At 44.8% G+C, this 27,111-nt stretch overlaps 1 protein-coding gene across 1 annotated transcript; it reads right to left on the reverse strand.

The window, feature by feature from the left end:
* Positions 1 to 785: 785 nt before the first annotated feature.
* On the reverse strand, positions 786 to 3,977 carry SLITRK4 (SLIT and NTRK like family member 4). Its single transcript, XM_029607744.1, has one exon. It carries the CDS (start codon positions 3,936 to 3,938, stop codon positions 1,425 to 1,427), a length of 2,514 nt encoding a protein of 837 aa, XP_029463604.1. The 5' UTR covers positions 3,939 to 3,977; the 3' UTR covers positions 786 to 1,424.
* Positions 3,978 to 27,111: the final 23,134 nt, after the last annotated feature.

Consider the following 27,111-nt stretch of genomic DNA (forward strand, 5'->3'; position numbering starts at 1 on the left):
ATAAGCTCCTTTTTTCTCAATGCTATTTTAAAAAAAAATGAATTCAAGGAAAAAACACCCAAAAACTCTTCTTCACACTTTTTGCTAACTCAATGTCTTTCTTTTTCTTTTCTTTCCTTTTTTTCACTTTTCACATGAGTTTGATGTGTACAATATTTCAGCTAGTAAACCTACTCATTTATTTTAGCCAACATTGAGATACATATTTAGATTAAACCGTTGAATCCTGGAAATTGAGACAATTGATGACAAACATCAAGTGACCAAGACACAATACTGGAGGGGAAAAAACAACTTGTAAATCTATTTAAAATGTACTATTGATAACCAAACTGAAATAAGATAATATGCTAATTTCACAAGAAAAAAGTAGAACAACTTTTTTATTATACCCGATAGCATAAACCAAAATAATTCTATGCACTTCATCACCAGGTCCAGTTTGGTATACAGTTCTTTCTCAGTTTATACTTAAAAACTAATGCATTGTGATCAGGAAAACAAGTCAGGCATACTAAATACATATTGAGGAGTACATACAGTCCTATTTAGTATACAAAGTACTTCATAAATATGAATTATATTACAAAAATATTTTCTGGCACGCTCACACAGTAAGCATTTCTGAAAATGTTGGGCAACCGTTTGTGGTTGCAGATGATTCACATAACCTCTGATCCTACAGTAGGCTAATTAATGTCTGCATAAACATCAAGTATTTCTTCAAATCACCACAAATGTTGTAGAAGTCAGATTCAGCTTTTCCACTTACATTTTAGGTATAGACAGGTATGCTTCAAGTGAAGAAATTTATTTCAGACGTTTGAACACATTTTTGCACAATTTAGCATTATAAATCCAGTGGCTGCAAATTTCAGGCCTTAAATGTTACCAATACATGCAAAGTATTGAATGTCTCTCTTTGCATTATTTTTTTTTAACGTTTCTGGTCATCTTTAAAACCCCATATATCACAGCATTATTCCATTTCCACCAGTTCCGTCCACAAGCAAGATGAAGAACCCAGTAGAAGTACAAACCAGTTTTCTTGCATTTGGAACCAGTTTTCTTGCATTTTCTTAACAAATTGAAAGGAGATGATTTTGCAATAAGGGACCAAAAGATATAGCAAATGCCTCAACTTGAGGCTAAATTCAAACTAACGTGTGCATAACATATCCCTTTGGCAATAGAGTTTGCTGTATCCCTACAGGATTTCACAGGGTACAAGTTTTATGAAGTAGTATCTATTTAGGAAATTTTCTTTTACAAGACAAATCATGTGTACTTAAGTTAAATAGACACCCTTGGTAACACCTGACTCTATGCCTATTCATAATATAGTGTTTGGAAGTTAAAAGTCAACAAAAGGCACTTTCATCATTATAAATAAACGTCTTCTATAGGGTATAAGCTTGCATGACCTATATTTTGTTCAATGCTGTTTGTTCCTCAAGGACTTGCAAATAGTCGGGTGACCCTTGAAGTTTTGCTTTCAGTTCAAAATATTCACTTTTCCTCTGTTCTACCACAATTTTACTGTGGTTACCCCCTATGAGTGATTTCTTATGTTTTTTGTCTTGTTGCTTTTCAGGGTAATGTATTTCAAAGCCACTGACTCCTATACTATTGTACTCTTTCTTACTTTCTAAAAAATTCTGGATGAACATATTTGAATCCCTGCCTGGAAAAAATTCATCTAGCTCATCAATGGTGCTGAGTCTTTTTCTGGAATCTGCATGCAGTAATTCTCTGTCCTTCTCGGTGATATTTCTTAGAATGACTTTTTGGCCTTGGGGGTCAGAGAAAGTGAATCCTGATTCTAAGTCTTTTAAGCCACAGGTATGGCTTTTGCTCATTTGCTCAATAGTTTGTGGAAAGAAAGTCTCAGAAGTCATTCCATCCTTTTTAAGTGATTTTGCATCATGCTTTCTTAGCTGTAAATGCATCGAGCCGCACTCCTGGCTTCCAATTCCTTCATGCTTCACAGCTGGTTTTTTGTTACGCCTCAGCACAAACACAAGAAGACAAAAAGCAACAAACACAGTTAAAATAAGTACCACTAGGATGCTTAAAATTAGGATGGACAAAGGTACAGGGCCACCAGGAGGACTCTTCATTGGTCCTAGTGGTGTAGTAAGAGTGACTGGAGGAAGAAGGGTGGTGAAAAGCGTAGCTGGCTTATTTATAAGTTTGGGACATAAGATTTCATTTTTAAGAGACTTCAGCTCAATGTTTGCAAACTGAACGGGAGTTTCACACTGTAGTTCTTTCACCACAATTCCTTCGTTCAGCTTCTCCAGCCACAATTTTAAAGCCACTAAGTCACACGTGCAATCCCATGGGTTGCCTTCCAAATCAATCTGAGTGAGAGACCTAAGCTGATCAAGCACACCACTTACAGGCAAGTACATGAAATGATTGTTCCTTAAATTTAGCCTAGCAAGGGGGGCTTCTGCAAAAATATAAGCTGGGAGGCTCCTCAATAAATTATTGTTCAGATACAGCAGCTGGAGATTTGGCATAGAGTCAAAGGTGCCTCCCAAAATTTCTTTTATAACATTGTATTCCAAATACAGATACTGTAAATTGTGAAGACCAGTAAACATTTCAGGATTTAGTCGTTCTATCTGGTTACCATTGAGATACAACCTCCTAAGATTTGTAAGATTACGGAATACCTCTCCTTTGATAGCTGTAATCTGGTTGCTGCCTAGGTGGAGCAAATCTAGACCTTGAAAGTCAAGAAAATCTGAGGTGGCCACATCTTTGATGTAATTGCCATTTATGTGAAGTTTCTTGGCATTCTGAGGCTTGGGCAGAAGTTCAGCCATTGATTCTATGTTTCTTTCTTGGCAGTTTACGCTCAATCCCAGATCAGAAGGGTGTGTTTTGCAAACACAAGGAAGTGGACACGGTGTCAGAGGAGGGATCCTAGTTTGATAGGATGCAATTTGACTGAGGTTGCGGTTAGATAATCCTTTCCCTGCTACTATTCCAGAAATCTTGGAAGGGCTGGTGGTTTTCGGTGGTTTGGTGGCTAATCGATGGACTGAAGTTTGCACTGTATGCCCATTAGGGGTGGTATAACCAGACTCCAGTTGTGATGGGGGCAGGATTCGAACATCAAAATCACTGCCAGTCCCCATGGAGCATAACTCTTGTTTATTGGTTTCCTTCAGAAGCCTCCCATACAGATCACTAGGAGTTTCACAGATAGCTTCTCCAATGTAAATATTATATGGCATATTTTCTAACCAGGCTTTCAGAGGCAACAAATCACAGGTACAATTCCAGGGGTTATCCTCTAGCTGAAGTTCTACCACTCTCCCAATGTGCTCCAGGACACCAATGTATGGCAGCTTCTGGATCCTGTTTCCACGGATATCCAAGTGGGTCAGAGAAGCAAATCGAAAAATATTATCAGGAAGGTATGCAATCAGATTGTCATTAAGTATGAGGACTTTCAGCTTGTGCAGTTTATTGAAGGCTCCGCGCTCAATATACTTGATTAAATTATAGTCAGCTTGAAGATACTCCAAGTTCTCAATGCCAAGGAAAGTGTCAGCTCGGAGGACCTTTAATTCGTTGTTGTTCAAGTGCAACTGTTTTAATGCAGTGAGCCCCTGAAAGGCCCCTCCCTCAATGTTCTGCAACTTATTGTTGCCCAGCTGCAAGGACACTGCGTGGGTAAAATTCAGAAACGTATTTGGGTAGAGAATTATTAGTAAGTTATTCTGAAAGTTGAGGTGGTAAAAATTGGACAATGGAGGTTTTAATTGGTTTGGTCTGTAGATTGCAACCTTCTCGCAATTAACATAGAGGACATTCTCCACTGACAAGCAGGAGCAAACACTGCAAATCTCCATAGATATTTCAGAATCCGGATTCGTGGAGCAGACTGGAGTCAAGAAAAACAGAAAAAGCCAGAGAAACATTTTCTTGCATTCAGAAAAAGACCTTATACGTCTGGATAAAGTGATCTAAAGAGAAACAAAAAAGAATTCTTTTTCAGACCTCATTGTTCAGCAATTCAATCGATCTAAATCTGTTTTCTGAAAATACAAACATCTGCACACTGACATCTGTATACTGAAGACAAGGACACATTATGCATGGAATGCCGTTTATTAAAACTAATAGATTGCTTCATAGGAAAGATATGATAAGATATCAAATGTACAGCTACAAAAATATACTTTAAGCACGAGGAAAGCCCCAATAAAATGATTTTTGCAGTCATAAGACAAAATAGGTTAGTCGACACAAGATGCAATAACTATGAAGACTAAAATAAAGACGGTTAATGAACATTATTTAGAAAAGGAAATATGGATAAGATAAATATAGAACCCGCATAACATTAACAGATCTACACAGACAGTAATGTAGTAAAGAGACGAAAACGGCTTCGAGTCAGCTAGCAGAGGGAAATACTGAAGCCGCTTTGTTACCTATTAGAGTGAGGAATTAATCTTGAGGTTTCCCCGTGGCACTGAACAGTACCGCAATGTTTTGCCGCAGCATGCTCCACGATCCCAGCCCTGGGTGCTCTGGTATCTCCCCCTAGGAAAGTGTCGGGCAGGAGCTGGCAGCCTGCTCCGGGCTGCAGGAGGGGCGAGAGAGAGAGAGCGAGCGAGCGAGCTCGGGGGGCCTCTCCGGGCAGAAAGGCTGCGCCGGCTCCCGGCAGATGTGCGCCTCTCGGGGGGATGGTGCGGGGAGCTCTCCGTTCTGCCCCTGCCGCTTGCACCCAGGCGGAGCCGGGCTCTCAGCCGCCTCTTCTCACGGGGGAATCGGGCACCGTCCCCGGCGCCTGGGCTGCCGCACGGACGAGAAATGCCATTTTGATGCGTGACTCCAGAAAGGAAGCGATTATAGCTGGAAACCGCTAGGGCAATCTTGCAGATGGAGTGGAAGATACATCCCCCGGTTTAATCCCTAAAGACCGTGCGTCTCCAAATCACGTCCCAACCTTTTGGCATCTTTGAAAAAAGTCTCCCCCCCCCCCCCCCCCCGGTACGGTATCTGATATACAGTGCAGTACTTTACATTCCGGTGACAGAAATTAATACTGTCCTTTAATCTTTGAATTTCAAACAAGCTACAGGAAAAAAAAAAGGTGCAAATATTAATTAAGGCAGCCCATATGAACAAAGGGGAAAAACACACTTTCTGCCATTTACAAGTGGTAGGAGATGGTAGGATTTGCTGAGGGAATTCCGCCTGCAAGCAAGATGATCTCGGTTTTCAGGCTGGGGGGGGGGGGGGGGGAGAGAGGAAGGGACTGAAACTGTTCAGCTGTATCCAGCCCCCGATGAATGAATAATACATAAGAGAAGGACTTTTGCATCTTGTTCGAGCTGGAGAGAGAGAGAGAATGCACCTACCTTTAATATCCGGATACATCTAAGGCTGATCTGTCGGCTGCCTGTGCAGTTTATGCGATTGTCTGTACGCGATCTGGACTTGCGCTACTCGGCGCGCGCGCACACACACACACACACACACACACACACAACACACACACATACATACACACATCCAGGGAGAGACTCACACCATCTCCTCTCTCGCCCCAGCACACACACACACATCCAGAGAGAGAGAGACTCACACCACCAGCAACTGAACGCGCGCAGTCTCTCTCACACACAGTCACACACACACACACACACACTGACCGTGGACGCCGAAATGAAAAGTCAAACACGGCCATAGAGACAAGGGAAGCACAGACGAAGGAGGTCGGAGGGAGGGGGGGGGGGGGTGCAATTTCCATGCAAGAATATGAATAATTCAAGAAAAGCCCTGCCGCTGACGAGGTACCTCCTGCTAATGATAGCTCCGCAGAGCAGCAGGGAGCCGGCAGCGCACACTGCTCCGATCAATCAATCATTTAATAGTGTCGCCCTGCAACTAAAGTTGCTCTAGATCGGGGGGGGGGGGGGGTGTTGTAGTGCAACGAGAAGGCCCTCCCCCGCTCCATACCTCTCTGCTCAGGTGTGCGCGGCTGCCATGCTGTGCCGTTTCGCCTCAGGTGCGGCGCCGTAGCGGGCAAAAAGGTCTTTTTCTGGCTTTTTTTTCTTGCAATGGTCTCGCGTGGGTAGGCGAGGTTCCCGTGCCGATCAATTACTGTCGTGCTTCCCTCTGTAGCTTTCTACTGCGAGCCCACCCCCCACACTTCGAGGGGGGGGGGGGGTTAAAAAGTCGGGGTTTTGTCATCTTCACACAAGGCAGATTTCCAAACCCAAACCTGGAGGCTGGGATCGGGGCACCTTCAGGTGCGCGGGCTGTGGCACCGCGTGCGATGCAGTGCAAGGTCCCGATTCTCCCGATCTGGCAGGGACTCGCGCTTCGGCGCGATCGTGAGAGCAATCGCCAGCGAGGCAGCTTTGGCTGAAGGAAGTCCCCTTCCTTCGCACAATGCAATCACCCCGAGTGAGGTCGGGATTTATTTCAGGGGGGGGGGGGGGGGCAAATGACTTAATGAACTACTGGAAAAGCGAGCTCGGCATGCTAGGGCTCCCTGCGCGTTGTAGCCGGGTGCACATGAAAAGCGATCTAATATCGGGAGTCGCGGAGGGCAATGTCCCTAGAGGGTTGCAATGCTTAGATGCGCAGCGAAGGGGGAGGTCGGGTAAATCAGCTGCACGGGAAAGCCAGGAGCTGGAGGCGCCCGGTGCGCGCGCGCGCTAATTATTATTGCATCCCGCCTAATTGCAGCGAGGGAACGCGGGCGTCCACTGATCTGCACCCGAAGGGATGGAGACGGAGCGGCGATTCGCATTGCGTTACGTTAGGAATGGAAGGCGCTGTTTCCCCCAGCAGCTGTTTACTGTAACGATGCGGGGCGGCGGGGGCCATCGGGATCGGAAATTTGACAGCAAACACTGAAGACATTTCCTCTCCTCCCTGGAATGTCAGCGCGTTTTGGGAGGAATCCTCCACCGCCCTCAGCTTCAGTCCGTGCAGCCACTTCAGGACCATGTGCACGATTGTTTTCCAAATAGGAACAAACAGCTGCTCCTCCTGTTTTTGTTCTGCGAGGGATGCTTTTGTGTACGGCACACAGCAAGGGAAAGGAGACATGAGATGCTTTGTCCTTCCAGCTTAAATCGTTTTAGCAGCACTGGAGGCCATCCCACAATTCAGATCCCGGTACTATTTCAGCATTTTGAAAACTGGGTTAAAACTTGCCGGCGGCTGCATCTTGCTCTTGGAGGTTCAAAAGATGTAAAAAAAAAAAAAAGCTGCATTCTGTCTTGAGCCCAGTGAGGTAGTAAAATGAGGGCAGGCCATGAAGCCTGGCCAGAGGGGAACTCCCTGATGTTCCACCGTTTTGGGGTAGGCGAGCATCCACATTCCCACTGCCTATAATGGAAGGCCAGCCTCCCCCTCCCCTGGCAGGCAGCTCTCCCCCCACCCTGCTCCCACACCTGCCTGCGGAACCTGCCCCGAGGCCCTTCTCTTTCTTTCTCCCACCTGCTGCTGCTCCCACCGGCCTGCTCTGAGCCTGCCCCCCCCCCCCCCCCCGGGGCATTCTGAGATCCGGTCCTGGTTTTGCGGGCGCCAGCGGCCTATTCCAGAGAGGCATCGGGCCTGCCTCTTTTGGTAAAGAAGTATTTTCTGACCCAAGCTCTCCATCTCCCTCCCAGGGGACTTCGCACCATCAGCTCTTCTCTTTTAAATTCTTCTTCTGTTGAAGATTCACCAAACTTTATTGAAGCCCTGCAAGTCTTTGAAAGTTTTTTATCGTGACCCCTTATCCAGTGAGTAGATTTTGAGCAGCTTAAGGCATTTTTTTTTGGTTGGATTTCTGTTGCAGGGCCTTTTGTTGTTTTGGGATCATTTTTTTCTGGACTGCTTCCAACACCCCAGCGTCCCCTATGGCCTCAGGGCTGAACGCGGTATTCAAGAGGCAGCCTTACAAGTTACCCACATGGAGGCGATTAGAGATGTGAATCGTGTCCTCGATCGTCTTAACGATCGATTTCGGCTGGGAGGGGGAGGGAATCGTATTGTTGCCGTTTGTGGGGGTAAAATATCGTGAAAAATCGTAAAAAATCGAAAAAACGTAAAATCGCAAAACCGGCACATTAAAACCCCCTAAAACCCACCCCCGACCCTTTAAATTAAATCCCCCACCCTCCCGAACCCCCCCCCCCAAATGACTTAAATAACCTGCGGGTCCAGCGGCGGTCCGGAACGGCAGCGGTCCGGAACGGGCTCCTGCTACTGAATCTTGTTGTCTTCAGCCGGCGCCATTTTCCAAAATGGCGCCGAAAAATGGCGGCGGCCATAGACGAACACGATTGGACGGCAGGAGGTCCTTCCGGACCCCCGCTGGACTTTTGGCAAGTCTTGTGGGGGTCAGGAGGCCCCCCCCCAAGCTGGCCAAAAGTTCCTGGAGGTCCAGCGGGGGTCAGAGAGCGATTTCCCGCCGCAAATCGTTTTCGTACGGAAAATGGCGCCGGCAGGAGATCGACTGCAGGAGGTCATTCAGCGAGGCGCCGGAACCCTCGCTGAACGACCTCCTGCAGTTGATCTCCTGCCGGCGCCATTTTCCGTACGAAAACGATTCGCGGCGGGAAATCGCTCCCTGACCCCCGCTGGACCTCCAGGAACTTTTGGCCAGCTTGGGGGGGGGGGGGGGCCTCCTGACCCCCACAAGACTTGCCAAAAGTCCAGCGGGGGTCCGGAAGGACCTCCTGCCGCCCAATCGTGTTCGTCTATGGCCGCCGCCATTTTTCGGCGCCATTTTGGAAAATGGCGCCGGCTGAAGACAACAAGATTCAGTAGCAGGAGCCCATTCCGGACCGCTGCCGTTCCGGACCGCCACTGGACCCGCAGGTTATTTAAGTCATTTGGGGGGGGTTCGGGAGGGTGGGGGATTTAATTTAAAGGGTCGGGGGTGGGTTTTAGGGGGTTTTAGTGTGCCGGCTCACGATTCTAACGATTTATAACGATAAATCGTTAGAATCTCTATTGTATTGTGTTCCATAACGGTTTAAGACGATATTAAAATTATCGGACGATAATTTTAATCGTCCTAAAACGATTCACATCCCTAGAGGCGATGGTGGGTCTACCTGCCCCCTCAAACAGTAGCTCTGCCTACCTAGGCCGCCTGGCATGCTGTTGGCTTTCCCGGTTGCTATTATTACATCGTCTACTTAATTTGAGGTCATCTGAGGTAATTACTCCTCTTCCTTGATGGACAGGGTCCAGATCTTGCTCTTGGCTAATGGAATTTTATATCCCAAATAATGACTTTATACCCTGTTTGTATGCTGTGCTCAGCAGCAGTCCCTCGCTTGCTTGAGTTTCCATCTGTCTCTGTAGTGCCCCTGGAAGAGGCTCTAGAGAGGGCAATTTCGGTTATAAGATTATTTGAATCTGCCTCTTTGTTTAAGAAAGCTGTGAAAACTTTGGAATTTCCGCAGGCTTTTGTGAGGAGACAATTTGCTAACCTCCCAGCTAGAATACCTTTGTCTCTTAAAATCAGCTCTTTGTCCATTTCTACAGTGCAGCATTTACTTCCATTTTTATGTAGTCTCTTCTATATTTTTAATTACGTGTTTTCTTGATGTAATGCACCTTGAAATATTGCAAAGAGCAGAATATAAATGCTGAAAATAAATAGACTTTTTTTTTCACATTGCAACTCAGTTTGCAAACCCACATTTTTCAAGTTTCCTCTCATTTTTTTCACCTCTTCTGTTGTGTATTCAATGTTGCATATAACGTGATGATCTTGACTAAGTGAAATGCTGGAGATTAAACTGTTATCATAAAATTAATCAGCACTTTTGTAAAGGAAAGTGCCATGTTCATTGCAGGTTTGAAGAATAATCCATTTCTTATTTTCTGGATCTTTTGCTGAAATGTTGATGAACTATATAGTAGGCATGAGACAATTATGTTCGGAATTGCTACATTTACAACTAAAAAATAAGGAGAAATAGGTGACAATGTTAATTTGGAAAAAAAAACTTCTTTGAGATGAAGAACTCTGTAATGCAAAAGTAATTATTTGATAAATGCAGACAGGGCAGTTCAGGGTTATACTATGACTCTAGAAGATCAAACAATAATAAAAAAAAAAAAAAGTACAGTTTTTAATTCTAACCTTGACTTGTAACCAGTGGCAAAGTGCATCACTTTGTGCATGCCTCAGGGTGATAAGCTCTATTTTTAAAGGACTACACATCAGGCTAGGAATGAGTGGGCATTGCTCCCTGCCTCCCACTCATCTTGGAGGACCCTCAGATAAGGGATAAGAAGAGCCACAGAGGTACTGGAACCTGGCCAATATTTCACAGGTGGGAGAGAGAGGGTGGAAGGGCCTGAGAAGGTGCCGGATAGCTCAGCCCAGTCAGGTGGACATGGGCCCCCCATGGTTTTCTTTGCAGAGTGGGAAGGGGGTTCAGAGGAGTCTGAGAAGGCCCTGGCTGGGCTTGTCTCATCCCAGTTGGGTAGGCCAGGCCCCTTGGCTTTCTTGGGAGAGGCAGCAGGAAGTGGAAGGCCTCAGAGAGGCCTGTTTTTATTTTTTTTTATGGGGGAGGAGGTTAATGCTTATTTCAGTTCAGGAAATGATCCAAAATGAAAAAAAAAAAAACATTCAGTGAAAAATGAAAAGAAAAATATCCCCCAAACAAAAATAGAAAATAAATAAAATTCTTGTCAACACATCCCCATTACACACACATCCCTATTATACAATGCTGATTTCCATTTCAAGAGCTTCCATTCAGGGAAAGGACCTTGGACGAGTCGTAATCCTCAACGCTGTGTACAGCAGCAATACAAAAATTCCAGTAGGATGTTAGGAATTAGGGATGTGAATCGTTTTAGGACGATTAAAATTATCGTCCGATAATTTTAATATCGTCTTAAACCGTTATGGAACACAATACAATACAGATTCTAACGATTTATCGTTATAAATCGTTAGAATCGTGAGCCGGCACACTAAAACCCCCTAAAACCCACCCCCGACCCTTTAAATTAAATCCCCCACCCTCCCGAACCCCCCCCCCCCAATAACTTAAATAACCTGCGGGTCCAGCGGCGGTCCGGAACGGCAGCGGTCCGGAACGGGCTCCTGCTCCTGAATCTTGTCGTCTTCAGCCGGCGCCATTTTCCAAAATGGCGCCGAAAAATGGCGGCGGCCATAGACGAAAAAGATTGGACGGCAGGAGGTCCTTCCGGACCCCCGCTGGACTTTTGGCAAGTCTCGTGGGGGTCAGGAGGCCCCCCACAAGCTGGCCAAAAGTTCCTGGAGGTCCAGCGGGGGTCAGGGAGCGATTTCCCTGACCTGGCAGGATTTCCCGGCGCTGGCAGGAGATCGACTGCAGGAGGTCGTTCAGCGAGGGTTCCGGCGCCTCGCTGAACGACCTCCTGCAGTCGATCTCCTGCCGGCGCCATTTTCCGTACGAAAACGATTCGCGGCGGGAAATCGCTCCCTGACCCCCGCTGGACCTCCAGGAACTTTTGGCCAGCTTGTGGGGGGCCTCCTGACCCCCACGAGACTTGCCAAAAGTCCAGCGGGGGTCCGGAAGGACCTCCTGCCGTCCAATCTTTTTCGTCTATGGCCGCCGCCATTTTTCGGCGCCATTTTGGAAAATGGCGCCGGCTGAAGACGACAAGATTCAGGAGCAGGAGCCCGTTCTGGACCGCTGCCGTTCCGGACCGCCGCTGGACCCGCAGGTTATTTAAGTTATTTGGGGGGGGTTCGGGAGGGTGGGGGATTTAATTTAAAGGGTCGGGGGTGGGTTTTAGGGGGTTTTAATGTGCCGGTTTTTCGATTTTTCGATTTTTAACGATTTTTAACGATTTTTCACGATATTTTACCCCCCCAAACGGCAACAATACGATTCCCTCCCCCTCCCAGCCGAAATCGATTGTTAAGACGATCGAGGACACGATTCACATCCCTATTAGGAATTATTCAGAAAGGAATACATTGAGAATATCATAATATTGAGCAATGTGTGCAGTTCTGGTTGTCTCATCTTAAAAAAAAAAAAGATATAATGGAACTAGAGGAGATGCAGAGAAGGGCAACAAAAATAATAAAAGTTAAGGACTATTGCCCTTATGAAGAAAGGGTAAACAGGATAGGGCTATTCCGCTTGGAGACCAGATGGCTGAGGGTACAAGATCGTTTATACATCCATAAGGGCTATGGAACAAGTTAATAGGGAAGGTCATTCACCCTTTCAAGAAGTACTAGGAGACATTTTATAAAACTAACTGGTAGCAAATTTAAAACAATTTAAGAAAAAAAAAACATTTTCATTCAACATCTAGTTAATCTGAGGAAGTTGTTACCAATGGATACAGAAGGCTGGTAGTATAGCTGGATTGGGACACGTTTCCGGAAGACAGGAGCATTTGCAATGATGAGCAAGGTAGCCTCGGGGGGGGGGGGGGGGGGGGAATTGCCAGCTCTTGCTTGGGGGAGTGAGAAACAGCCAGTGGATTTCCTCTTCAGAATCTGCCCGGCAGGATCGGTTTTGGAGGCCGCCTCAGAAGCCCATCCCACCCCTTCCCCCTGTGTGCGCTGGCCCTGTCAGTGAGCAGGTCCGAATTTCAGGCACTGCGAGATCAGCCCTGAGAAGTTCGAGCTCCCCGGGAGGAGTGGCAGAGTTGGTTCCCGCTTCTCTTTCAGCTCTCCCATGTCTGGCTCCTGGTCAGACAGCGTGGCCACCCACATGTACCCCTCGGAGGGGACATTGCTTGCAAACCACTGGATCTTGCACATAATCTCAGTCACTCAAATTTGCTCTTTTTTTTTATTACTTGCGTTGTGCCAAAGAGAGCTTCCTTCTGCAGCTCGTAGGATGTCATATTTACAGGCAACGTAGCAAGGTGCATTTGGGAGTTATTTTTAATCAGGCCAGTGGAGCCCAATGCATCTGAGACTCTTTCTGAATTTTTCTACCACGTTTCTTTGTCTCTGTGGGTCAGAGCTGAATATGCCCCAAGCTGCCTTGAACCATCTTTTCTGCAGCTTGGAAAAAAAAAAATCAGCAGCCCAAGTAGCTTTAGCTCTTCCAGCTGGGTATTTTACAGACTACCACTAACATCTGCTGCTACCAGCAGAACTCCTCCTCTTGCAGTATTTTGTAGTTTGCTAAGCACTGTGTTAAGTTCTCTTTTTCCTTAGCACTGGTTCACCAAGCAGAGAAATGTAACATATTCTACTGTATGATTTTTTTTCAGTCTACTTAAAGTCATTTGCTACATACATATGCTAATGATTGTGAAGATTTAAGTTTGGCTAAAAAAAAAAAAGATTAGAAAAAAAAAAAACAACAATCTTGGAAAAATCCTATGCAAGTAATTTCAAGACAGAATGTTTTTTTTTCTCCAGCACAAAACCTAAGACGTGAATAAAAAATGCATTTGTACAGAAATGTGATGCACCTATTGAAGACCTTTACTCTGGGAATCCCCACCTAACAGCATTCTTGAGATACTGCATATGAGCTTCCTTCCTTCAGCTTTTGCAGTTCTATCTGATGGTGGCATCCATGTGGTCCGAAAACTTCTGTACTACACTATCTTTATATGGTGGCCCAATAAAAGGTATAGTAATCTGCTAAGATTCCAGTTTTCATTAAGACAGTGGCTCTAAGAACTATGCAGTACAAAATGCTAAAATGAAACAGCACCAGCGTTTAGCAATGCAACTTACTAGAGATATCATGGGGCCAAGTTTCAAAGGGTTTAGGCCCCTAAGTTTTGGAGTTAGGCTCCTAAATTAGCCCTTTTGAAAATCGACAAGGAAAATTTTAAAAAGTCCCGACGTGTGCCAAAGTCGGCTGGCGCACCCCACGCGGATTTCATAAGCCGCCCACGTGCAGGCGTATCTCCAGCTGCACGCTCAAGTCAGAAGTTTAGGAAAAGGGGGGGGGGGCGGGGTGTGGCCGTGGTCTGGGCAGGGCGTGAACATGTCAGGGAAGTCCAAGAGATGCACCTGTGCACCAGGTTCCCCTGCCGCATAACTTTACTATTGATATGGATGGCGTGTAAGTAAAAAACAAAAAACAAAAAAATCTAGGCAGTGTTGGGGTTAACAGGGGGAAAGGGAGTGTAATAATTCAGGGGGGGTTCTATACCTAAACTGGGTGAACTGGGAGCAAGCTGAGAAAACTAGCTACGGCATCCCTGGTAAAAGTCTCCCATTTACATAGTGGCTGCAACATTTGCACGCACGTGTGTGTGTGTCCATTTAAAATTGGGCGCACGTGTACACGCTTCCAGGCTATTTTATAACGTGTGTGCATATATGTGCGTATGTTATAAAATGGACGCATCTCTAAGTGCAAGCTGGCCCGTGCTGCTGTTTCAAAGTTACCGTCCCTGGGTCTAAATTTTACTATAGTTGAGTGCCTAATTTTAGGCTCTTGGTTTTCATTGGGCGCCAAAATTTAGGAAAAGTAGGAGGCTATGGAGGTGGGGGAAAAAAAGTTAGGGGCTTGGCAGTGATTTTCAGAACTAGGCACCTAATTTAAGAGCTTAAATCTAGGCAAATAAATAGCAGGCCTAACATTTATGTGAATTTTCAGCTGAAAACGTAGGCATCTAAGGAAATAGCCATGCACATAATGTCATTTGAATATGGTTTATGCTACAATCTTTTTTTTTTTTGTTCTTATGGCTATGCCTTAGCGGTAGCTTTACCTCTCAGACTACCATATTAGTTGTAAGTTTGAAATGTCAGAAATTTTCATTGGCAATATAAGGGGAAAAAGAGAATATATCAAATTTTATTACAAATAAAACCCAAACAATCCTTCCTTCTAATACAGAACTCATGCTAATCCTTGTGAGATTCTTCCTAATAGTAATCTATGCGGTTGTGCATTTTTGATTAAACATTTAAATAAACAGAAGTGAATTTTCAAAGGTGTTCCCTACATAAAGATAGCGTATGCACACATAAATAGCCTGTACACACATATATGCTGTTTTATAAACATTGAGAGTGCATGTGCATTTTTGGTTTTGCGCCTATATTTTACCAGGAAAAAAAGGAGATAATCTATGGGCATTCTGGGACAGGGTTCAGCACAGTGGTTTCATTTTGAAAGAAATACACAAATTGCACTTTTACACCTGCTAATTGACTTGTGGAAGTGAAATCAGGCTTGTTAGTTGTCTGTAGTGTTTTGGTAGGAGGTCTGAATGAACTGGTGGGGGTTGAGGGTGAAGTGCTAGATGGTCCGGGTGAACTGAGGACTAGGAGACCTGGTAGAAGAATTGGCAATCTGGTGATTCCAAATACACATGTAAATATTATCAAAACAGTATGATGGTGACTTTTGCACCGGCGCACGGGCACACATGCAGGCGTGTGTATGTTGACTCGTGCCAAAGAATGCGGCCATTTTATAACATACATGCATATAATTATGTGCAATTTTATATGGATGTGCGCACATGCATGCAAATGTCATAAGTGGGGGGATTTCACAAGACACGCATGCTGATGCAAATACCAGTTAAACCAGTTCCTTCCCAGTTCACCAAGTTAAGGAATAGGACTTGCTAACACCTATGTTAACTAGCCTCCCATTTACCCTGCTAGCCCCAACCTTTATAACCCCGCTCACCTCTTTAGTTGTTTTTGTTTTCTGACATACACATGTGAGGGGCCTTGGCCTGAGCTTTTGTGCGCACGTATTTTCGCGCTGGATTCGTTGAGAAATCCATTGAGAATTGGAATGCCCATGACCCACCCAGACCAAGCCCACACCCTGCCCCTTTTGGTAAAAAGGTTTTGTGTTCATTTTTTAGATTTATATTCTGCTTTTCACACTTTTTTCAGCGCTTCAAAGTGGATTACATTCAGGTACTGTTATCGGGAGATATGCACACATTAAACTCTTGATGTTTATTTATGCAGTGTCACAGTTACTTTGCATATAAGATATACGTTTGTATGTTTATAAAATGAGCAGAGAAAGTATGCATTTTCTTGCATAGGAAATATTTGTGCATCCTCTAATGCAGGGGTGGGCAGTTCCGGTCCTCGAGGGCCACAAACCAGTCTGGTTGTCCGGATATCCCTAATGAATATGCATGAGAGAGATTTGCATGCACTCTGCCTCAGTTGTATGCAAATCTATGTCATGCATATTCATTAGGGTATCCTAAAACCTCGACAGGTTTGTGGCCCTCGAGGACTGGAATTGCCCACCCCTGCTCTAATACGTGGTATTTTATAAACTATGCAGCTCTGCATTAATCTCTACATGTCCACTTGCATGCAAATGATGTAGCAGGGATAGGTTAGAAAGTTTGGCTCAATGCATACATACTGTATTAGTCAATCTCTCTTATGCCAAGAGTTTTTCATGTTGCAGCTTGTATAAAAAATGAAAAAGGCATTAGTTGCATTAGCTGCCTGTAGAGATGTCAGATTGTACCATTTTTGAAATAAACACAAACAGCAGGATAAAATCCTGCTTGCTTAGATCTTTGCCCAAGATTTAAATCTCATGTAAATATTTAATCTGGCAAAATTTCTGAAAGAAAACCTCTTTGTGAAAATTTCAAAAAGAACACACCACTTAATACCTGATCTCATGTAAAATATCTATGCAATAGGTCTCGATGAACTGAGGACTGGGCGACCGGGAGATTGTGCAAAATATGTTTTGAAAAAAAGCCTCCGTTCAGCAGATATGTTTGAAGCACTGCCAGTTTTGTCTAGGGTATACATTTGTCACAAAGCAAAATGTATGCAAAAATTGCACATGCTCAAGGGATAGTGACCCAAGTCAATAGGTAAGCAGAAGAGATAGGCTTCTAAAAAGCATTTACCTGAATAACATGTGAGTTATCTGGATGAATTCTGATGATTGCATATTATTGGCAGCATTTATTCAGTGGCCAATAGGAATGTGAATCGTTTTTTGACGATTTAAAAAAATCATCAGATATTTTTTAAATCGTCAAAAATCGTTAGAGTCGCGATACAATAGAAATTCCCCCGATTTATCGTGAAAAATCATAAATCGGGCGAGGGCGGGAAAACCGGCACACCAAAACAACCCCTAAACCTACCCCAACCCTTTAAAACAAATCCCCCACCCTCCCGAACCCCCCCAAAATGTTTTAAATTACCTGGTGGTCCAGTGTGTGTGTGTGGGGGGGTCCTGGCGTGATCTCCTGCTCCCGGGCCATCGGCGCCATTTTGGCTGCCACTAATATAAATGGCGCCGATGGCCCGATAAAAAAAAAAAAACCCACCCGACCCTTTAAAATGACCCCCTTAGCCTCCCCCCCCAAACCTTTTAAAATTACCTGGTGGTCCAGCGGGAGTGCGGGGAGCGATCTCCCGCTCTCAGGCCATCGGCTGCATTAATAAAAATGGCGCCGATGGCCCTTTGCCCTTACCATGTGACAGGGCAAAGGTAGCGCTGGCGCCATTTTGAATATTGGCAATACGGCCTGAGTGCAGGAGGCCGCTCCCGGACCCCCGCTGGACCCCCAGGGACTTTTGGCCAGCTTGGGGGGGCCTCCTGACCCCCACAAGACTTGCCAAAAGTCCAGCAGGGGTCCGGGAGCGGCCTCCTGCACTCAGGCCGTATAGCCAGTATTCAAAATGGCGCCGGCGCTACCTTTGCCTTGTCACATGGTAAGGGCAAAGGGCCATCGGCGCCATTTTTATTAATGCAGCCGATGGCCTGAGAGCGGGAGATCGCTCCCCGCGCTCCCGCTGGACCACCAGGTAATTTTAAAACCTTTTTGGGGGTTCGGGAGGGTGGGGGAGGGTTTTTTGATTATCGGATCGGGCGCAGCCGATAATCAGAACTCAAATCGGGCTGGGCATTTAAAATTTTAGGATTTGGATCGGAACCGGAACCGATCAGATTCCGGTTCCGATTCACACCTCTAGTGGCCAATGGGATTGGGAGGGCGCCAGGCAGGTGGATGGGAAGGGAGAGGGGTATGAGGAGGAGCTTGGGGTGAGTATTGTTTTGAACTGTGTGCAGAGGAAGGGTGATGATCAGCTCCATACCACTTTACCCTTTCAGGCAATGTTTGGAGGGGCTTGGGGGGGGGGGGGGGCTGAGCTGACAGGCCCTATTTTTGTTACATTAGGGTAGGGTTTGGGTAATTGGATCATCAGGCCCCTAAGGATTTTTTTTTTCAACAGGAGATCTCCATGTAACCAGCTATATTCTTTTCAATACAGCCAGTTGAGCTTAAAGTTATTTGGGTACAAGTATCCGGATATGTCTGAACCTAACTGGGGCTATTCCAAGACAGCTGATTATATTTAAAGTTATTCAGCTAAAGGGGGCTGAATAACTTTATTAGGGATTTTCATTGGGATGTTTATCCTTTTAACATCCGTGCTAGCTTTAAATGGATAAATTATCTGGTTTTCAGCTTTTTAAAAAGTGACCTCTTAGTAACTAGAATAAAGTCATGGAAATGGAGCAGAGAGATGTCTACAGAAAGTCCTGTATTAGCAATTTCAAATAGGGATGTTTGAAAATGAATCTACATCCAAAATAAATTGGGGCAATTTATTTCATTTGTGGGGACACAAAACAAATAGGGTCATCCCACGAATGAAGCATATCCTATTACTTTCATTTGCTTTGCTCCCATTCATTCTTAGGTGTGTATGGGCTCATAGGGATCAGTGTTACTATGTCGAGTAGCCAGGCAGTCAACCCATCCCAGTTGGCACACCAACCAACCCTTCCCTGTGAGTCATGTGTGATCTCCCGGCATTGCCATAGACTAGTGATCCCTGGGCAGGACTTATGTTGGCAAGGAGACCGGCGAGACAGCATGTCAGAGCGAAGCATTTCTCAATTCCAGCCTATAGCTGCACTCCGGATCCAGTGACACAGGTCCTGGAGACCGGGCATGAGTGGGACAGGGATTGCTGCACATTTCTTCTCGTCTGTGAATTGTGCTCTGCTCTTATATAAGCACATACTTTGTTCTAAACTATAAAATTCAAATGTTCTTAACTTTTAGTACAAACCTGATTGCCTTCTTGCTACTTCGGTAGTGCTGCAGTGGTGTGGTGTCATTCTCACCCGCTGGTAACGTGCCAGTCAGGCAGGAGGCAGTGCCAGTGGCACTTTGCTGCTGTGCTGATTTGTTTCTTCCTTGGGTAGATTGCAGGCAGGGTCTGTGTTTGGTGCGAAGGAGAGTGTGGAGATGTTTGCAGTAGACCAGTGTGCCACTTCTTCAGAATGGTTTCTTTTCTCGGAGTGGGTACTGGGCAGTGTTTATTTATTATTGTCTCTGGGTGGGTACCGCATGGGTCCAAGACAGTGAGGTGAGCACTTTGAGTACTGCAGCAAGCAACATACCAGGCAGGCTGACAGTTTCACTATTTTTTTTTTTTTGGTGCTGCTTTACTCTGTGACTGAGCTAGGTAGTCTCAGCTGTGTATGCAATTCCATGACATTGCACTGTGCACACACTCAGTTAAAAAACAACTTATTAAGAATAAAATCCTGATATCATTATCCAAAACCACAGTAGGCAGTGTTACGAGTGCCTCCCACGGCACGGCCCTCTCACCTTCTTGTATGGACTCCAGCTCCTGGTTCCTCTTCACTGGCAGCGGTGGGCCGCCAGCACTGACCTCAGGTCACCTCCGGTGCCTCTGGCTCTGCCATGGTCCCCATTGTTGCCAGCCAAGATGTCCCTGCTCGTCGGGCCTGAGGCATCACCATCGGCGCTGCGCCCCTTCTTAGGCGTGCTTGCGTGCATCACTAATTCTTTTAAAGGGCCCACGGCGGGAACCTGGCCGTGGCCCCGAATGCTGACGTCACTCTTCAGCGTATATAAGCTCAGGCCTCACTCTACAGCGTTGCCTTTGCAACAGGTCTCCTGGTATTCCGAGTACTCATTGCTGATAGAGAATCGTCTCTATATTATGTTCCTGTCTCCTGAGGTTTCCGGTTCCAGTCTTCCTTGTTCCTGCCCTGTCTATGTGTTGGTCTGACTTTCTGGATTTCAACTCGACTTTGATTACTCTTCAACTCCGGACTTTTGCTGCGTTTGACTACTCTTCAGCCTATCTCCAATCCCGGACCTTTGATAAATTTTGACCATGCCTGCCTTCTCCGAGCTCTGACCATTGCCTTGATTGACTACGCCTGCCTTCTCCGTGCTCTGACCATTGCCTTGATCGACTATGCTACAGATTACTCCATGTCCAGGGTAGGACTACATCACCTATCAACTGCTGTCTCTGGGCTGAACCACCTTACTTCATGAGCCAACCTCGAGGCTCACCTAAGTCCTGCCGGCCCCGGCACCCAAAGGCTCAACCCACAGGGAACAAGGGCTGGTATAGGTGAAGCTCCAGTGGCCTCTACCTTCAGCCCACTCCACCTGCCGATGGTGGGGACCCTGCCTATGGTTTGCATCAAGCCCACCTCAGCCCAAGGGTCCACCTCCGACGCAACAGGCAGTGACAAGTCCCATGATGTCAGGGAAGGGCAGCGACCAAGGGAAAATTGTGTTTGGCAAAATTTGGTAATGGTAAAGGAGGCACTATGACAGGCAGTCCCCCAAATAAGTTGAAAAAAGCCATTTTCAAAATTAAAATGGGAGAGGCAAGTTTCTCCAGCCAGAAGAAATTTACATTTGGAGACTATATGCTAGCACCACCTGTTATTCTTCCTGTTGAGGAAAGGGAAAAGGTGGCAGAGGCTTCCAATGCAGCAGTAGCAGCAGGGCAGTTCAGCTAGCTGAAGTACAAGCCCACAAATCAATAATGTGCTTCCACTTGTGATGATGAGGTACACAGTCAGTATGTGCAGAGACCACCACAGGTACCTTAATTATACATCTATGCCAACCTGCCATACCACAGAAACCATAACAGGGTCCTGACTGCATCTGCTATTCCCTCCTGCCATGCTCCATATATCGCTATAGGGGCCTTAATGATATGACTCTCTCATGCCCTATATACCACCACAGAGGCCTTTCAGACTGCCTTGCCCCATATATCACCACAGGGGCCTGAATGCATCAATTCTGTCTGCCTTGGCTATCATGTATGAATATAGGAATTTTAGTGCTTTCATGTTGTTTGCTCTTGGTCGATTTTTGGTTTGGTCTTCCCCAGGAAAGAAAAAAGAATATTTCAAAAAATAAAATTCTTCTCCTCTTCATCTATTTTATAGTTCTTTGTTTTGATTTAACCCTTCTTCAATGATTCCAGCCTGGCTGGTTCTCTCACCCTGTTTGATGTTTGGTGGGTGATATATTTGCAAAGCGCTCAGTGAAGGCAGAAATACAGGCAGAACAAAAAACATACAGTAGAAAAAGCATTTCTATGTTTTGAGTGTGATAACAAAATCAGAAAGGCAGCGAGAAGTCATGAAAAAAAACAACAGAAAATTACAAAATGCTTCGGATATATTTAAAAATATTTTTTAGTATGAGTTTTTGCCTCTACAGCCAACTTAATTTCAAATTCTCTCTTAGCCTGCCTTATCAATGTTTTATTTTATTTATTTATTTATTTTTTGTTTTTTATATACCGATCTTCTTGCATTGGATGCAAATCAAACCGGTTTACAGTGAAACAATTCAACTTGCCTAAGAGCATTACATGGAACAAAGAACATAGAACAATTGAGTGCTTGTGAGCATTACATAAAAAACGAGGAACATTTAAACATTTAAAAACCTTTGGTAACAATTCTTATACAAAATGTGAGTAAAAGAGCCATCAATGTTAGAACGAAATCAGGCGGATGATTGTCTCGAATTGAAAAGAAATACTGGGAAGGGAGAATGAGGGCGGACACAGGGAATGGAAGATAGGTTGGAGGGGTGAGTAGAAAAGAAGGTGTAGGATAGGGGTGGATTTAAGGGTGAATTAATAACATACAGAACCAAGCAAAGTTGTCGTGGGTAGTACATTGTCGGCCATCAAGGAAACGCAAGGCTGAATAGCCATGTTTTCAGTTTTTTCTTGAAAGAAATCTGGCAGGGAGTGTGAAAGAAATCTGGTGGGAGTGTGTTCCAATGGGTAGGACCTGCAGTGGATAGTGCCCTATTACTTAGCGAGGTTTTGGCTTGAGGGACAAAAAGGGTGCCTTGGTAAGCTTTTCTGATCGGTCTCGTGGATTTGTTGGTGCGTAGCTGAAATGTGAAATCCATTGGGGCTGAGTTGTATAAGGATTTATGCGTGATGGTCAGAACTTTGTATAGAATTCTGTATTTGATCGGTAGCCAATGGAGGTTGTAGAGGATGGGTGTGATGTGGTCTCTCTTATTAGAGTTGGTCAAGATCCTAGCCGCAGAGTTCTGTAACATCTGTAGAGGCTTAATGGTGGTAGCTGGTAGGCCGAGTAGCAGAGAGTTACAGTAATCAATTTTGGTAAGGATGATAGATTGTAGAACCAGGCGGAAATCTTGAAAGTGCAGGAGCGGTTTTAGATTTTTCAGAACTTGTAATTTAAAGAAGCAATCTTTTGTCGTGTTGTTTACAAATCTTTTCATGTTGAACTGATTGTCGAGGAGCACTCCTAGGTCTCTTACGAAGGCTGAGTTTTTGAGGTTGTTCAGGATAGTTGATGTGAGGTTGGAGGGAGAGTTGAAGACTATTTGTGGTTGACCAGTTATGGGTGAGGCTGTTTCTCTAGACAAGGGGTTGTCTTCTTGGGAGATGATGAGGTATTCAGTCTTGTCTTTGTTGATTACTAAATTGAGTTTAGTGAGGAGGGCGCTGATTTCATGAAAGCAATTCTCCCAGAAGATTAAAGAATTTTGTAGGGATTTTTTAATCAGGATGAGAATTTGGACGTCGTCCACATAAATGAAGTGTTTGATTTTCAGCTTAGAAAGGAGGAGGCAGAGAAGTAGCAGATAGATGTTAAAAAGGGTAGGGGAGAGGGAAGAGCCTTGAGGGACTCCCAGTTTTGAGCTGATTGATTGTGATTCTTTGTTATTGATTTTTACCTTGAATGATCTGTTGCTGAGAAATGAGCGGAACCAGTCGAGGGCAGCGCCTGAGATACCAATATCAGCTAGTTGGTGGAGAAGGATTGAGTGGTTGACCGTATCAAAGGCCGCAGAGAGGTCGAGGAGAATAAGTAGGTGTGGTTGTCTTTTTTCTGAACTCAAGAGAACGGAGTCCATGAGAGAAATCAGAAGGGATTCTGTGTTTCGGGATTTACGAAATCCGTATTGCGATGGAGCCAGAATCGTGTGATCTTCCAGGTAGTCTGTGAGTTGTTTACTATTTTTTCAATGATCTTGGCAATGAAGGGTAAGTTGGCAATGGGACGGAAGTTGGATGGATCATCTGTTGACAAATTAGGTTTTTTTAGAAGAGGCTTCAGTATGGCTTGCTTGAGAGAGACGGGCACTTGACCTTGGGTTAGTGAGCAGTTGATGTTTTCTGCGATGGGTTTCGCTATGGTATTTGGTATTGAGATGAGAAGGTTTGATGGGATGGTGTCTAGCGGATGAGAAGAGGGTTTGAGTTTCTTTAGGATATTCATAACTTCGAGAGAAGAGGTAGTCTTGAAGGATTCTAGCCTATAGTTCTGATGTGATCTTGTGGTTTGCGAGATGGGGGTGAGTGGATTGGGGGTGGAGAACTGTTTGGTGAGATTTATAATTTTTTTCTTGAAGAAGGAGGCGAGTTCTGTGGCTTTGGAGAGAGCTTGCTCGTCTGGAATGGAAGGAGGAGAGGGTTTGGTGAGGGCTGAGACGTATGAAAAAAGAGCTTTAGAGTCAAAGATGAAGTGGTGAATTTTTTTAGCGAAAAAGTCTTTCTTTGTTTTGAAGATGGTGTTCCTGTATTTGTTGAGTGTGGATTTGTAGCTTGCTTGAGTTGTGGTTGAAGAATTTTTGCGCCAGATATGTTCTTTGTTTCTGAGCTCTGATTTGATGGCCTTCAGTTCAGGAGTGAACCAAGGTTTTCTGTTGTCCTGGGCCTTGTGAAGCATCTTGGTAGTTAGTGGGCAGGTTTGGTCTGCGACTTTGTTAGTAATCGCGTGCCAAGACGTGACGGCTGAGTTCACATCGGAGAGGTCGAGCTGTGGTAGTTCCTTATTAAGATGATTAATTATGACTTCAGTGGGGCAGGGTTTCCTGAACTGAATAGTGGTTTTGGGGAATGGAGGGGGCAAAGTGTCTGCTTTCTTAAGGACAGTTGTGATGATTAGGTGGTCCGACCAGGGTACTGGTGTGCAGGTTGGACGAGATGAGAGAGATGCCTTCGTTGACGAAAATCAGATCCAACGTATGGCCTGCTTTGTGAGTTGGGTTGTCAATGATCTGTTTGAAGCCCAAGTGTTTGAGTGAGGATAGGAAGGATTCACAGTTATTGGAACGTTTGTTCTTAACTTGACAATGCTTATGCTTTTTTCTTAAGCTTATGCTTTTTTACACTTAACTTGACAATGCTTATGCTTTTTTCTTAAGCTTATGCTTTTTTACACTTAACTTGACAATGCTTATGCTTTTTTCTATTTTCTTCAGATGGATCTTTCTTCCAATTTTTGAAGGATTTGTTTTGGCTAAAATAGCCTCTTCCACTTCACCTTTTAACCATGCCAGTAATCGTTTTTCCTCTAAGATTGTATTTTTAAGCAATGTCCACACATGTTGTACACTTTTAACCTTTGCAGCTGAACCTTTCAGTTTTTTTCTATTTTCTTCATTTTATCTGTTTTCCTTTTGAAAATTTAGTGTTAGAGCTGCAGATTTATATATTGTCCACCTTCCTGTCATTAATTCAAATTTGACCATGTTATGATCCCTATTGTCAAGTGGCCCCACCACCGTTACCTCTTTCACCAAGTCCTGCATTCCACTAAGAATTAAATCTAAAATAGCTCCCTCTCTTGTTTGTTCCTGAACCAACTGCTCCATGACACAGTCATTTATTACATCCAGGAATTTTATGTCTCTAGCATGTCCGGATGCTACGTTTACCCATTTACCTACATTTTAATTGAAATTTCCCATTATGACTGCACTATCAAATTGGTTATCTTCCCTGATTTCTCTTAGCTTTTCATCATCTGTCTGACCATTTTGGCCAGGTGGATGGTAGTATACTCCTTTCACTATATTCTTAACCAACACACATGAGATTTCTACCCATATAGATTCTACTGAGCATTTAATCTCTTGTATGATCTTTTTATATATTATATTATATATTATATTTTATTATATTAACTGTTACTCTTGGCTGTTACTCTAGGCTATTATTTGTTTGAAAAACCTTGTTCTATGGTTCTGTAATACTTTACTATCTTCCCCTACAGCCCAAGTTCACTTATTTCCTGTTTATTGTAACTTTATGCTTCTCATTTGGTTCATTTGATTTACCCCTGTTGCCTGTAAACCGATGTGATATTGCTATGAACGTCAGTATATAAAAGTGCCTAAATCAATCAATCAATCAATCAATCAATCTTTATTCTATTGGATTCCCTGCCCTCCTGGACATAAAGCATCACACCCCCACCAAGTTGATCCTCCCTATCATTGCGATATAATTTGTACCCTGATATAGCACTGTCCCTTTGGTTATCCTCCTTCCACCAGATCCTTGAGATGCCAATTATGTCAATCTCATCATTTATTGGTATACACTCTCTTTCCCATCTTACTTCTTAGACTTCTGGCATTGGCATACACACATTTCAAAGTGTGTTTTTGTTTGTATTAATAATAGGGATGTGAATCGTTTTTTGACGATTTAAAATATCGTCCGATATATTTTAAATCGTCAAAAATCGTTAGGGCCACGATACAATACCAATTCCCCCGATTTATCGTTAAAAAATCGTAAATTGGGGGAAGGGGGAGGGCAGGAAAACCAGCACACTAAAACCCCCTAAAACCCACCCCCGACCCTTTAAATTAAATCCCCCACCCTCCCGAACCCCCCCCCCCCAAAGCTTTAAATTACCTGGGGATCCAGTGGTGGTCCAGAACGGCGGCGGTCCAGAACGGCCCCCTCAATTGAATCCTTTTGTCTTCAGCCGGCGCCATTTTGCAAAATGGCCGCCGCAAAATGGCGGTGGCCATAGACAAAAACGATTTGACGCAGGAAGTTGTTCCGGACCCCCGCTGGAATTTTGGCAAGTCTTGTGGGGGTCAGGAGGCCCCCCCCAAGCTGGCCAAAAGTTTCTGGGAGTCCAGCTGGGTTCAGGAAGCGATTTCTTGCCGCGAATCGTTTTCCGTACAGTCAGTAACCCCCGCTGAATGACCTCCTGCAGTCGATCTCCTGCCGGCGCCATTTTCCGTACGGAAAACGATTCGCGGCAAGAAATCGCTTCCTGAACCCCGCTGGACTCCCAGAAACTTTTGGCCAGCTTGGGGGGGCCTCCTGACCCCCACAAGACTTGCAAAAAGTCCAGCGGGGGTCCGGAACGACCTCCTGCGTCGAATCATTTTTGTCTATGGCCGCCGCCATTTTGCGGCGGCCATTTTGCAAAATGGTGCCGGCTGAAGACAAAAGGATTCAATTGAGGGGGCAGTTCCGGACCGCCGCCTTTCTGGACCACCAGGTAATTTAAAGCATTTGGGGGGGGGGTTCGGGAGGGTGGGGGATTTAATTTAAAGGGTCGGGGGTGGGTTTTAGGGGGTTGGCTCACGATTTTAACGATTTTTCACAATATTTTTAAAACCCAAACGGCAACAATACGATTCCCTCCCCCTCCCAGCCGAAATCGATCGTTAAGACGATCGAGGACACGATTCACATCTCTAATTAATAACCTGCTTTTCAGTTGATATGGATACATTGGAATTCTTTAGCTCAGGTGATTCTTTAAAGCACATGACCTACTTTTGCTTTTATTGGAATGCCCTAACTGTCCTGTTTCATTAGTATCCTTCAAAGATACATTCCTCTGAACCATGCACTGCTGAGTGACTGTAGGCTTTCCCCCTTGTTCTAGTTTAAAAGCTGCTCTATATCCTTTTTAAAAGTTAGCGCCATCAGCCGGGTTCCACTCTGGTTAAGGTGGATCCCGTCCTTTTGGAAACGTTTCCTTCTTCCCCAAAAGGTTGTCCAGTTCCTTACAAAATTGAATCCCTTTCCTGCACCATCATCTCATCCACACATTG

The sequence above is a fragment of the Rhinatrema bivittatum genome, chromosome 6, assembly GCF_901001135.1.
Source record: "Rhinatrema bivittatum chromosome 6, aRhiBiv1.1, whole genome shotgun sequence".
Classification (NCBI taxonomy): Eukaryota; Metazoa; Chordata; class Amphibia; order Gymnophiona; family Rhinatrematidae; genus Rhinatrema; species Rhinatrema bivittatum.